This window comes from Nannobrachium achirus (genome assembly GCF_963921795.1).
Source record: "Nannobrachium achirus genome assembly, chromosome: 14".
Classification (NCBI taxonomy): Eukaryota; Metazoa; Chordata; class Actinopteri; order Myctophiformes; family Myctophidae; genus Nannobrachium; species Nannobrachium achirus.
This window is the reverse complement of record NC_137821.1, coordinates 24,411,527-24,427,041: the sequence shown is the minus strand read 5'-3', so window position 1 is coordinate 24,427,041 and position 15,515 is coordinate 24,411,527. Positions and strand designations below refer to the sequence as shown.

At 43.3% G+C, this 15,515-nt stretch overlaps 1 protein-coding gene across 1 annotated transcript in view; it reads right to left on the bottom strand.

Annotated features, from left to right (window-relative positions):
- dnah2 (dynein, axonemal, heavy chain 2) overlaps positions 1 to 15,515 on the bottom strand; it is a gene marked incomplete at both ends in the record, with an annotated part of 552,347 nt that overhangs the window by 256,104 nt on the left and 280,728 nt on the right. Inside the window, 3 exon segments of the mRNA XM_080741500.1 lie at positions 5,587 to 5,688; positions 6,786 to 7,003; positions 13,587 to 13,725. Of these exon segments, the coding sequence (XP_080597626.1) occupies positions 5,587 to 5,688; positions 6,786 to 7,003; positions 13,587 to 13,725 (459 nt within the window).

Below are 15,515 nucleotides of genomic sequence, written 5' to 3'. Positions count from 1 at the left end.
GCTCCCCTAGAGTGACATTGGTCCAGGCAGCGAACCTACAGTGTGTATGACCTATGCCTGACTCCTCCGCTCTCGCTATCTCCGCCATCATACTGTCCTCTGCGTTGTCATTGGTCTGGTTGCAGATCGGGCTCCCATCCTTCCTCCATCCAGTCAGACTCCACGGGCCCTGTATATGATAGAAATAAATAAAAAATACTAAATGATCGTGCTTCTGTATAATTTGTATGTTCTTTAGCAAAGGCTGTCGCACAAAAGTAGTGAAAACAGCAGATCTACAAGCACACAACGCCTCGCGGTGCGAGGCGTTGTGTGCTTGTAGACACACACACACACACACACACACACACACACACACACACACACACACACACACACACACACACACACACACACACACACACACACACACACACACACACACACACACACACACACACACAGATTGTATTACTAAACTATCTATCTAGGTATACACACACAATAAAAACTAAACTATAAAGAAATGTATTCTTACTGGAAGAAGTTGGAGGAACTTCATACACCACAAACCATGGATTGACATCTAGACCTACTGCACATACAGTATGAAACAGAGCTGATACCTTTATGTACTATGAGGAAAATAATGCTGCTATTTGTACCCTGTATATATATAAAATGACACAATGCGACATAGCTCTGTTTGAACAATGCTGTACCCCCTCCAAATGTATATTTTCAACTGTTTTTTTTATTGTATTTGTGATACTTGCTTTGGCAATGTAAACGTATGTTTTCTCATGCCAATAAAGCTCCTTTGAATTGAATTGTATATTACCAAATGCACCCCACGTGGAAAAAAAACAATAGCAGGTCAGGCTTATTGATTGATTGAAGAATGTATTACAAGCTTGCATTAGAAAGAAGTAGACCTACAGATTCATGGCTCATTTCCACAGGAACACACTTTATGCATCTCATACAGTGGTGTGTGTTCTAGACTTTTTTTGAGGGCATACGATCAGCTACTATTCGGGCTAATCCTACCTGCCCCTGCCTTTTATTTTCCGACAGCAGACGCCGTATACGTGCGTTACAGGTAGAACTCAGCACTGAGCTCATATAACATTGAAAGACAGACGTAAAGAACAAAGTGAATCGTAGAGAACATAAACGTTGTAACGCTTACCGGGTTCGCAGTGCATCCTACAGGGCGCGGGGAGAAACGGCAGCAATCGGTGCTCTGCCTTCTGGCCGCCAGATCCAAAATCGAGGCCGTGGATCCTACCAGCCGAGGCCTTCGATGAACCGATCGCCCGTTAGGAGCTCTTCTCGCCGCCAGATCCAAAATCGAGGCAGTGGATGTAGCAGCAGAGGCCCTCGCTAGTCGCTGATGAACCGATCGTGGAAGAGCGCCGGCCACCGCCGTTGACTGCGGGCTTGGTGTCCAGAGTCAGACTGTTCACGGGGCATGGCGCGGGGGGGTGTCGCTCTCCATTCCGACATGTCGCCACTCCGCTGACCCGGCGCGGGGAGAGACCACGGGATGCGGGGCATGATTCTATGATTTTATAACTAAATTCTCTGCTGCTTCTGATTCTCGCTCTTTCTCTCAATATATCTCTCTCTCCCTCTGATTGCTGTGTGTCCGGTTACGTAAAGTCACTCTTGTTGTTTGTATAATGGGCCTCTAGAGTAGACCCTTGTGTCTGGGGGGAACCGGCCAATCAGCATGCTTGAATTTGGTAACATGAGCGTGTGATGTCATGCAGGGGCGTCAATTGGGTATGGCAGGGGTATGCAGCTGCCATACCTTGACAGGGGGAAATAATAAAAATGTACTTTTCATCGTGCCTGTTGCTAAGGTATGGCAACATGACTGGTGTCTTCACCAGACACCAGTCATGTTGCCATACCTTAGCTTGTTCTGAACTGACGCCACTGAATTGTCATGCATGACAACCGTCCCATCGTCCAAAAGGGCTGTATCTTGGTTACCGCATAGATCCAACACTGTACTACTGTAATATGAAAAAAAAGGGTCGGGCGGTATATACCTCCTAACTTTTTAATTGGCAAGATTGCGCAGGAAGTGGCGGGCGGTATATACCTCCCGTGGCAGTCAAACTGTTAAGTGAGACATGCTGTGCTAAAATAATTTATTATTTAAGTTTCATCAATTCTACAGTTGTATAATAATATGATTTAAATCATCAAAATATTTGTATCATATATTTAGAGCAGTGGTTCTCAAAGTGTGGTTTGGGGACCCCCAGCGGTCCTTTAGGAAGTTCCAGGGGGTCCACAGTAAAACAAGGAAGAGTTTTACCATTTTAACCCAGTTTTAAAAATGTGTTTGAAAATAGCCGATCTACAATCTCACAAATGAACGCATTACCATTACAGACCATTTTGAGCTTGTAGATCGGATATTTTTTAAACACTTTGATAAATCTTGAAAATCTTGAAAATCTTCAGGTGGTGGTCTACAGAATGCATGTTAATTCGGGGGTCCTTATAGGTAGAAGAATAAAAGTCTGCACACCAATTTATGCTCCCAATGATAAAAGTTTACTTGTGGTAACGTTTCGAGCCTAACGGCTCTTCATCAGACCTGATTCGGGGGTCCTTGACATGAAAATGTTTAGAACCACTGGTTTACTGACTAGTTTTCAACAGGTCTGAAAATTGCATCCCAACCCAAAATGAGCACCCCCCCCCCCCCCACACGCCCATTTTCCTGTCCCCTTCCTACCTGAAAGCCCCCCTTGCACCATGCACCATATCCCAACCACCACACCCCTACTTCCACCCCATTACATACCAAGCAGCAGCTAACTTAATGCCCCTCTACCCACCTACCAGCTTTCAGTAATAAAATGTTTTATATCCACAACTAATGCTATTTCCAAACATGAAATATGGATAACATTCTAATTTCAGCAATTTTACATTGATGTCTATAGTGAAATAATACAATACATTCATTCATTAAATACAAATAATTAGCTGTTCACTTCAGAAGTACCTCCACAGAAGTATTTATTTTTTAATGTTTGGACCATCTTTACACTTTAGTTAGGCTATTCTTGACTTCATTCTCTCAACTTTATTTCTGTGAGTGATTTCTTGTTAGTTCTGTGTACAGCAATCAAACACAGGTGTGACTGCAGTGTCATGAAGTCGTGCCTTATATGGGGATTTGTGGGTGGCTCCCTATGGTAATAGGGATGCAAATTAGGATATGTGGGGCGTCTACCTATGATAATTAGGATTACCTGGCACACCCCTTCAAGTTACGAGGATTGGCATTCATCATGATAAGAACATAGTTAAGAACAATTTTGCCTTCCTAAGAACGTTTCATGAATTTGACTGGACTTCACTTAGGAATTCACTTAGGAAGAAATTTAAGAACAAGTTAAGAAGAAAGTTAAGAACTTATTGGTGAATGAGGCCCAATGATAGTGGAAATAGCCAAACATCTACAAGCTCGCAACGCGTCGCATCGCAACGCGTCGTGAGCTTGTAGATCGGCTATTTCTACTATTTTTGCAAATGTTTGAAAATATATGAAAGTTTTTCATCATGGAAACGATAATGACGATTATGACAAAATAATCACGATTATGTGAAATAATTGCGATTAGACGATTATGTAATAATTATGACAGGCCTACACACACACACACACACACACACACACACACAAACACACACACACACACACACACACACACACACACACTCACACTCACACACACACACACACACACACACACACACACACGCTTTTATTGCCACACTTGTGAGGAGGACAAGATTACGAGAAAGCAATTCTATAGATGCCATTTTTACTCCATTGTAAACCCTGAAACCGGATTTATTGAAACAGACCAACTATAGTATGACAGACAGGCATGCAAACATGTCACTTTTCGGCAGAAAACGTCATTTTGAAATAGAAAATCTGTAATTTGTATGTGTGATTCGTGGAGATCCGAGGAGAAGTTGTTTCGGGAGGGGACGTGTCGATCGCATTGTCGAAGAGAAAGAAGGTCGTTGTGAACTTGGAAAGTGGATGATCTTCAAAATAGAACCTGTGTTCAATGTGTTGACTAATCATAATACAATAGGTTCTCTTGACACAAAGGTAGTGTTTGAATCCCGCTCCAGGAAGTCTGATAGTCACTAGTTGCTATGCTGGGGAAGATGAACGACAATGGATGAATACGTTTTTGGCCTACCACTCTTTCAGTTGTCTGTTGCAGTGGTGAGTTGTGGGCTAATTTGTGCACAGAGCGAGTGTGTGTGTGTGTGTGTGTGCGTGCGCGCGTGCGTGCGTGTGTGTGTATGAGTGCGTGTGCGTGTCAAAGAATACAGTTGAACGTGCGCACATTGAACTGTATTCTTTGATTTTGAAACAGCAGTTTTAATGCTGTTATATTCAACAGTACCCTCGGGTACATTTCCAGTATTTTCAGCAATGGGATTATTATTATTTGATGGATGGTAGATCATGTTGAGCTGGTCGTTTTTAAAAGTAGGCTATCTCTCTAGTCCAAAAAATGTCGGCACCCCTGCTGTTATGCATGGCATGGGCTAGCTCTAGCAAAAATGGGATAAAGTTTTGAGTTTTTACATTAGCTATCCTTCATTGAATTTCATGTTGGATAAAATTGCAAATGACGGACCACCTCAAATAACAAAGCTGTTTTTGCCAGTTTGGAAAATTATTCTTTGCATAATATTTAGTGTTAAAAAAGCAACTAGGTCTAGAGCAGGGGTAGGCAACCTTTATGATCAAAAGAGCAATTTTTTGCCCCAAAAAACAATATCTGTTTGGAGCGTCAAAAAGATGTTTGCTTTATTTATTCATTTGTGCTTTTTCTGGTCTTTCAATATTACTTTTTTATTATTATTTATTTAATTTCTCAAAGCAGATCAAGTACACCAGTAAGCCAGCATGCGTTGGTGGTGAAAGCAAACAACATATCCAAGCATTAATTTATTCTTTATTTTCCTTCAATAATTAGTTTCTTATTTTTATCTAGAGTATAAGCAACACTTTTTTTGTTCTCAATGGGAGAACATAAGAATACGTTTATGACTTCTACAATAATAAAGTATTATTATTATATATCTTTTATATACTTCTTTGCCCAAGCAACTGGGAGCCATGGGAGAGGACCAGCAGGTTGCCTAGCCCTGCTCTAGAGCAGTGGTTCTCAAGGGGGGGGTCCCCAAATTATTTTTTGGGGGACCCCAGATGATTAACGTAAACAAACCAACATAAAGTTTAAGTGTATAGAGGGTATAAGCACATTTCTAAAGTGACAATTTAAGGACCTTTTAATACCTCTAAAATGACAAGTTAAACATTGTCCAAATTCTCAAATATTAGAGGCAGATATTGTGAAAATAGTTGCGAGGCGTTGTGAGCATGTAGATCTGCTATTTTCACAATAGAACCGTGTTATACAAAATGCAATGCCTCAACTCTTTGTGCTCGTCAGTTAAAATATGATTATTTTGGGGGTCGTGGCCTGAAAGGGTTGAGAACCCCCTGCTCCTAGAGGGTTGAGGTGGTTCAATGTGTTGTACCTCTACGGGTCCGTCCAACAGGACAGGGTGGCTGAACTCCATGAACTCCTTGTCCACGGACAACATGCCACTGGCCTCTGACTGGACCCCACTGCTCCCCACCTACACACACACACGTACGCACACACACACACGTACGCACACACACACACACACACACACACACACACACACACACACACACACACACACACACACACACACACACACACACACAGACAGACAATGTAACGACACAACATCAAGCAATCTACTGTATGGCATCGAATCTACTCCCCAAGCAAAAAGAACATTTCATTGTTTTTTTTCTTCAAAATCTATTATTCAAGAGCCCATGCCATAGGGCAGGACAATCAGAGTCACAAAGCTTCACAAACAATAAAACAAGAACGTGGAAATAATAAAATAAGAGAAAAACAATCAGCATTTAACCAATCAGCCGGTGAAATTCAAACTCAAAATCTGTAAAAAGGGATATTAACGACAATACAATGTTATCATCACAATACGATATTTTGGACAATATTTAGTACCTCAGTTCCAGACTCTATATAGCATTCGGAGAGTGTGGAATAGTTGTCTGGCTACATGAGACTAGTACCTCAGGTACTTGATCCAAACAGGGTCCCCACACATCTTTACCAATTCATTTCCAAAACTTTTCCAGAATATTTAACCCGATTTCCAGGACTATAATAACAATAATTCAGCTCAATAACGAGTCGCTTACTCCTATGCGCAATGCCCAAAGACAGGTAGTGTATGCCAGTGGTTCTGAACCTTTTCAGGCCGTGACCCCCGAAATAATCATATTTGAACTGGGGACCCCGGCACCCTGACGAGCAATAAGAGTAGAGGAATTTTTTACAACACGTTTTATAGTGAAAATAGCCGATCTACATGCATGTTGTGAGCATGTAGATCGGCTATTTTCACAATTTCTGCCTCTAATATTTGACAATTTGGCCAATGTTGAATTTGTCATTTCAGAGGTATTAACAAAATCAATAACCAAAGACAATGCATAGCTATTTTTTCCAGGACCTTCCAGGACCCTTGATCAATTCCAAAACTTTTCCAGGACTGGAATAATATTTTTCTAATTTCAAAATATTTCCAGGAATGTCATGACCGTGGGAACCCTGTCCAAAAACATGGCGATATTATATTTTGTCCATGCATGGCTCAGCCCTGCGTACCTTACAGACGCGCAGGCTGTGGATGCCGGTGAAGCAGTGGTTGAGGTGCGGCTGCACGGCGGCCGGGTTGCGGGACTGTGCCAGGATCTCCACCAGGTCGTCGTCGGACAGAAAGTAGAACCTGGGGAACAGCTGTCTCCGGGTGTCCAGGTAGCTCTCCAGAGACTTCTGGATCTCCTCCAGCTGGGTGATCATCCTGCCCAGCCTCTCTGGAAGCCCTGAGCAGAGCACACACCGGCAGATGGACAGAATTCATGATCAACTTGTGTTGTCGCATTACAGGGTTTACCGGTGTAAAATAAGTGGGTGCAATAATGTTTTTTTTTTGCGTAAGCTCCATCATTTTGTTGTTTTACAGAGAGGGAGGAGAAGTAAAAGGAGGGGAGGAGAGAGAGGGAGACAAGGAGAATGTAAAATATCACATATAAATAAGCATGTCAAAGAGAACATAAAAAGATCAAGATCAAGATCAATCTACATACTGTATCGTTGCTGTCGGGCAGAAACCTCTAATTTCGTAAATTGATCATCCTACAGGGTCACACACTAGCATGAAAAGTAGCAGATATGCAAGCTTGTCGATCTGCTGCTTCTGACGTTTTTGAATTTGAATCCTGAAAAGTAACAGTTTTGGACAGAGATTTCCACCCGACAGAGACGATATATCTATCTATAAATGCGACAAATCTCTGTCTGTTTGTTTGTAATCCGCGTATCTCGAGAACCGTTCGTCCCACCGGCTTCAGATTCGGCACGCGCGTTCCCCGCTGCGGCGCGGAGTGCAGTGCCGGGCCTCGGCCCGACTCGGCATGCGGTTTTCCCGAAGCGGCGCGAAACGTTCGGAATCTCCTTACGCGGAGCTGATTGTTGTTCCTGAGGAAATCGGCACAATCGCTGACTCATTGTGACGTCACTTCATAAAAGGCTCTGACATCACGTACGCCAGGAGTCAACAAAAAATCTCTGTGAATGTGTATGTATGTATGTGAATCTCGAGAACCGTTCTTCCCACCGGCACGCGCGTTCTCCAGATATGGGCATAAAATGAATCCCCGAATGCGGAGCTGATGTCTGACATCAGAGTTTTCCGCAACCGGTACTGTGTGTGCAGAGATCTCCATATATTGGGGTTTGCATTAAAGGGTGGGGACAAAGGCTAACAGAAGGCAAACAGATGGTCAAAACGGGTCCTATGACAACATGACAACAGGTATATTGGGGTTTGCATTAAAGGGTGGGGACAAAGGCTAACAGAAGGCAAACAGATGGTCAAAACGGGTCCTATGACAACAGGTATATTGGGGTTTGCATTAAAGGGTGGGGACAAAGGCTAACAGATGGTCAAAACGGGTCCTATGACAACAGGTATATTGGGGTTTGCATTAAAGGGTGGGGCAGGCATAAAATGGACGCAAATAGACAGACATCTCCATATATGGGCATATGGGCATTGTTGTTCCTGAGGAAATCGGCACAATCGCTGACTCATTGTGACGTCACTTCATAAAAGGCTCTGACATCACGTACGCCAGGAGTCAACAAAAAATCTCTGTGAATGTGTATGTATGTATGTGAATCTCGAGAACCGTTCTTCCCACCGGCACGCGCGTTCTCCAGATATGGGCATAAAATGAATCCCCGAATGCGGAGCTGATGTCTGACATCAGAGTTTTCCGCAACCGGTACTGTGTGTGCAGAGATCTCCATATATTGGGGTTTGCATTAAAGGGTGGGGACAAAGGCTAACAGAAGGCAAACAGATGGTCAAAACGGGTCCTATGACAACATGACAACAGGTATATTGGGGTTTGCATTAAAGGGTGGGGACAAAGGCTAACAGAAGGCAAACAGATGGTCAAAACGGGTCCTATGACAACAGGTATATTGGGGTTTGCATTAAAGGGTGGGGACAAAGGCTAACAGATGGTCAAAACGGGTCCTATGACAACAGGTATATTGGGGTTTGCATTAAAGGGTGGGGCAGGCATAAAATGGACGCAAATAGACAGATATCTCCATATATGGGCATATGGGCATTGTTGTTCCTGAGGAAATCGGCACAATCGCTGACTCATTGTGACGTCACTTCATAAAAGGCTCTGACATCACGTACGCCAGGAGTCAACAAAAAATCTCTGTGAATGTGTATGTATGTATGTGAATCTCGAGAACCGTTCTTCCCACCGGCACGCGCGTTCTCCAGATATGGGCATAAAATGAATCCCCGAATGCGGAGCTGATGTCTGACATCAGAGTTTTCCGCAACCGGTACTGTGTGTGCAGAGATCTCCATATATTGGGGTTTGCATTAAAGGGTGGGGACAAAGGCTAACAGAAGGCAAACAGATGGTCAAAACGGGTCCTATGACAACATGACAACAGGTATATTGGGGTTTGCATTAAAGGGTGGGGACAAAGGCTAACAGAAGGCAAACAGATGGTCAAAACGGGTCCTATGACAACAGGTATATTGGGGTTTGCATTAAAGGGTGGGGACAAAGGCTAACAGATGGTCAAAACGGGTCCTATGACAACAGGTATATTGGGGTTTGCATTAAAGGGTGGGGACAAAGGCTAACAGATGGTCAAAACGGGTCCTATGACAACAGGTATATTGGGGTTTGCATTAAAGGGTGGGGCAGGCATAAAATGGACGCAAATAGACAGTCTGTCTGTCTGTTTGTTTGTAATCCGCGTATCTCGAGAACCGTTCGTCCCACCGGCTTCAGATTCGGCACGCGCGTTCCCCGGCGCGGCACGGAGTGCAGTGCCGGGTCTCGACCCGACCCGACGTGCGGTTTTCCCGAACCGGCGCGAAACGTTCGGAATCTCCTTATGCGGGGTTGATTGTTGACATCAGGCTGTTCCGGAGGAAATCGGCGAAAGCTCTGACTCATTGTGACATCACTTCATAAAGGGCTCTGACATCACGTACGCCACATGAGTCAACAAAAAATCTCTGTGAGTGTGTATGTATGTATGTAATCCGCGTATCTCGAGAACCGTTCGTCCCACGGGCACGCGCGTTCTCCATATATGGGCATAAAATGAATGCCCACATATATGGGCATAAAATGGATTGCAGACAGACAGATACAGATATCTCCATATATGGACAACAGGTATAATGAGGTTTGCATTAAAGGGGGAACCGGCACTGTGTCTGCAACACAGTTGGAGGCACAGACAGATACTCCATATATGGGCATAAAATGGACCCAGAACTATAACTGCAGTGATCTCCATATATGAGTGTGTATATATGTATGTAATCCGCGTATCTCGAGAACCGTTCATCCCACGGGCACGCGCGTTCTCCATATATGGGCATAAAATGAATGCCCCCATATATGGGCATAAAATGGATTGCAGACAGACAGATACAGATATCTCCATATATGGACATAAATGGACAGAGGCAAACAGATGGTCAAAGATCTCCATATATGGGCATAAAATGGACGCAGACAGACAGATACAGATATCTCCATATATGGGCATAAATGGACACAGGCAAACAGATGTTCAAAACGGGTCCTATGACAACAGGTATAATGAGGTTTGCATTAAAGGGGGAACCAGCACTGTGTCTGCAACACAGTTGGAGGCACAGACAGATACTCCATATATGGGCATAAAATGGACCCAGAACTATAACTGCAGTGATCTCCATATATGGACATAAAATGGACGCCGACAGACAGACAGACAGATACAGATATCTCCATATATGGGCATAAATGGACACAGGCAGACAGATGGTCAAAACGGGTCCTATGAAAACAGGTATAATGGGGTTTGCATTAAAGGGCGGGGCATTCATTCCCTATTTACATTGTTCCGAGTTGGCCAGGTCGCCGACTTTCTAGTAATATATAATTACACAACGTACACTGTATCTGCTGGTCTTATGCTATATACTGTACATTGTACATCGTATGTACAATGTAATAAAAATAAGTGGTGTGAAAGTGGTGACACATTGGTTGGTCCACATGGTAGCATATTATGTGCACGAGATTAGACATAAGCTGTAAAAACTAAACACACTGAAAACATACAGGGTAGAAACTTCACAGGTAAAAAAAAAAAAATGACATGGCAGGTCCCACGGACGGACAGATGGACAACGGCAGGGTGGTACAGGTCTGGGTCTACCTCAATTCACATTCACACCATGTGTAAATAATTGTGAGCTGGGGATGCGTGGAAAATACAAAATGTTCAAATGTTCAATTTTCAGAAACATCATCTTCATGGTAACTTCAGTTGTAGAGCCCAAAACTCAGTGGGGTCAACCTTAGCAAGATGATGTGTCGTTTCATAGCACTGATCCCCCACACTTTCACACAACATAAATGACAAAATGAAAACACCAATGGGCTAATTTTCAATTAAGCCATTAGTTCATTGAAGACAGATGGAGAGAAGTGAAGTAGACGGACAGATGGACAGACTGCAGGGGATACAGGTCTGGTTTTAATGTACGACTCCGAAATTTGGGGAAGGTTTCCACTTAGATCAAAGACCCATTGACTTACATAATGAAAATGCATTAAGATAATTCCACAAATATAAAGCTTATGTGAAAAGAATGGTTGGAAGTACTTCTGGGGCCAACTGGTGTTGATCGATCCAAACTGCCCGATTTTCTCTGAACAAGAAGACAGATAGACAAGGGGCCCTATTATGATCCAGGTCTTATGCCTTATGCCTTAACTTCTTTACCTTTTTTTCACTATTTTGAAAAACATTTTTAAATAATTCAAATGCTGATCTACATCTGCACGTTGTGAACTTGCAGCTATTTGAAATATATAAAAAAAAAAAAAAAAAAAAATAGTAAAAAAAGGCAAAGAAGTTAAGGCATAAGGCATAAGACCTGGTTCATAATAGGGCCCTGCTATAGCTTCCTGTAGTACTGTATAGAGGATTGGTTCTCAAAGTGGGGTCACGGCCGGGTCCTTGAGGTGTTACGTGTCTGTAACTCTGAAGAGTGTACAAAACACATTCTAAATCCTAAGAGTTGCCTGAGAAACTTCACAGAATTGTCAACATTCGCACACGCACGCACGCACACACGCACGCACGCACGCACGCACGCACGCACGCACGCACGCACGCACACACAATTTCTCAGCCTCTGTAACAGATGGGAACGTTCAAACATTTTTCTTTGGCTTTTACTGAACATTACTTTAATTGGCATCAAAGTTAATACAAAAAGAAAGAAAAAAAAAAAAAAAAAAAGCATCTATGAAAGACAAACATACAGAGATTTGTGGAAATTAGTTTCATTAATTGATTTGATTGCTATTACTGAAAGTATTTGTCAAAGCCAAAGTTTCTATCTGGAACAGAAGCTGAGAAATAAAACAATATAGCCAGAATTTTCAATTAAGCCTTAATTAATCAGACAGTGTACAGAATGGACATTGGTTCCATGTTTTACAATGTCAGAGTTAAGGTGAGACCTTGAAATTTGAAAGTTTGAGAAACACTGAGATACAGTATGAGTTTGGTGGTGGTACGGGGGTCCCCCGCAGGGCATTGTGGTCCCTCCTCAGTCTGTAACTCTGACTGTGTACAAATGGAACCAAATGAACCCGACAGGTTCATTTGGTTGCATTTGTATACTGTAAGAGTTAAGGGGAGACTTTATATCAAGGGTCTTCAACAGGGGGTCTGGGACCCCTAGGGGGTCCTCAGAGTTACTATAGGGGGTCCTCTAAATCTTTCTGTGATAGAAACCTTTTTTATGTTAACCACTTTTTATATTAACCACTTGAACCCTAGTGTCCTTATTCTGAAAACGTTAGCAAAAAATAGCCGATCAGCTATTTTTGGCAAAGAGGTTTGGTGTAGAGGGGAAAAAGAGCAGACTAAGTACAGAGTGAAAGGTCAAGTTTATTAAGTATCGACGGTTCAAGTGGTTAAATATCTGAAAACACAAATTGGCATGAACTCAAAATACACGATGATTGTGCTGTCAAACGATGAAACTATATGGAATCTATGAACAGGTTGTGGGTGTCCCTGCTTCATCTCTCTCTCAACTAAGGGGTCCTTGGCCTGAAAACGTTGAAGACCCCTGCTTTATATACAGTATGAGTGTGGTGGTGGTATACCGGGGTGCTGGGTTAGATACAGTATAGTGTGGTGTTGGTATACCCTGGTGTTGGGTTAGATACAGTAGGAGTGTGGTGGTGTTATACCAGGGTGCTGGGTTAGATACAGTATAGTGTGGTGTTATACCAGGGTGCTGGGTTAGATACAGTATGAGTGTGGTGTTATACCAGGGTGCTGGGTTAGATACAGTATAGTGTGGTGTTGGTATACCCTGGTGCTGGGTTAGATACAGTATGAGTGTGGTGTTATACCAGGGTGCTGGGTTAGATACAGTATAGTGTGGTGTTGGTATACCCTGGTGCTGGGTGAGATACAGTATGAGTGTGGTGTTGGTATACCCTGGTGCTGGGTTAGATACAGTATGAGTGTGGTGTTATACCAGGGTGCTGGGTTAGATACAGTATAGTGTGGTGTTGGTATGCCCTGGTGCTGGGTTAGATACAGTATAGTGTGGTGTTGGTATACCCTGGTGCTGGGTTAGATACAGTATAGTGTGGTGGTATACCAGGGTGCTGGGTTAGATACAGTATAGTGTGGTGGTATACCCTGGTGCTGGGTTAGATACAGTATAGTGTGGTGTTGGTATACCCTGGTGCTGGGTTAGATACAGTATAGTGTGGTGGTATACCCTGGTGCTGGGTTAGATACAGTATGAGTGTGGTGGTGTTATACCAGGGTGCTGGGTCCCCCGCAGGGCGGTCTGGTCCCTCCTCAGGCCCTCCATGATGGCCTTCCAGCTGGAGCTGACCACGTCAAACTGCTCACACTCTGAACGCAGCTGCTTCCTCATGTCCCCGCCCAGGAAGATGTTCTGAGCACAGAGACACACATGCACACACACACACACACACACACACAATATTTGAACATTTTGAGACATTATTTTGTTTAAAAACCCATTCAGGCCTAGAATTATTGAATGCTTTAACCAGTGAAAAATAGCAGATATACAAGCTCACAGCGCTGCGAGCTTGTAGATCTGCTATTTTTGAAAAACTCGTGAAAATGTGTGCAAATCTTTGAATATATATGTATTTTCAAAGCGAACGTTTGTAACTCAAATTTTGCTTCTGGGTGGTCCCTGGAACTAGATCTTTTGAAATGGGGGTCTGTGGCCAAATACATATCATTTTGGGGGTCCTTCACATGAAAAGGTTTGAGCAGCACTGACATAGTGGTCTCTCAAGAACAGACTAACTGAGCTCCAGTTAAGCGAAAAGGACCTTTTCTTTGACGATGGCTGGCCAGATTGCTGACATAGAAACAGGTTTTTTCCAAAAATCTTTGAAGGATTCAAAAGACACTAATAGAATCGGGTCAAAATTAAAATTTTCACGACTTTTCAAAAATAGCAGATCTACAAGCTCGCAGCGCGGCACTCGGTGCCGCGCTGTGAGCTTGTATATCTGCTATTTTTTAATATTTAAAGCATAAAATATTGAGACTGGGGGGTCGGGGTTCAAACCCTGGTTGGGTCATACCAAGACCCAGTGGCACTTGGCACTCAGCATAAAAGGTTGGATTGGGGGGTAGGTAGGTCCCTGCGACATACTAGCGTCATCATGTCCAGGGGGTGTTCTTGTACATCAAGCTGCCTCACGCTACAGAATCAGGAGATTCAAGGCTTGCTTACTTACTTACTTAAAGTGGGAAAACAGCAGATCTACAAGCTCACAACACGCCGCGCTTGTATTTTCCGGTGCATGACACCGGACGCGGAACTGCGTGTAAAGCAGGCATAACTCAATATCTAATCCCTGAAGCTAATTTATAAATTCTAAACCAAACCCCAACCTGAACTCCAGGACCAGGATATAAATGTATAGTAATACAAGCACACCGCGCAGAGGCAATGACACAGGGGGGATATAAAACAGAAAGTGGCAGGAGACACAGGAGGCAGAGTTGAAGCCAAAAGCGAGAGCGAGCCAGGAGGAGAAAGAGACGGACGTGCGAGAAGATGAGGTGTGAAAGTTATGAAGAGATAGACACAGTGTGTCAGCCAGAGAGAGAGAGAGAGAGAGAGAGAGAGAGAGAGAAAGAGAAAGAGAGAGAGAGAGAGAGAGAGAGAGAGAAAGAGACAAATCGATGGATGGGGAAAGTGTGGAGGAGGGGTGACGGGGAACAGAGCAGAGTGAAACATGGAGAGAAGTGAAGCAGCATGGTTAAAAGCAGAGATGAAAGAACAGACAGACTGAAGCGGTCAAAAGCTGCTCTGATGTTCTTACTCAAAGCTCTATAGAGTACCGACGTCCAGACCTGGGTTAAGGAAGCATCTCTTCTATTGAAATTCACACAGGGAAATCTTAGATATAAGAACCGTGTTAAGGAAGCATCTCTTCCATTGAAATTCACACAGGGAAATCTTGGATATAAGAACCGTGTTAATAAAAGAAATCAGCCCTGCAAATTTGTCAGATATGTGACCCTGTGTTGTTTATGATAACATCTGTGTTTGAAGAATTATTATTACTAGTCCTGTGCCGGGGTATGCACAGTATTTTAGGATGGATTGAATGTAGGAGTCTCAGAAGTAATGTTGGAGAACCCAGACCGGTGCCCGTTGTGCAGAACAGTCACCTTTTTTTTTTTTTTCCTTCT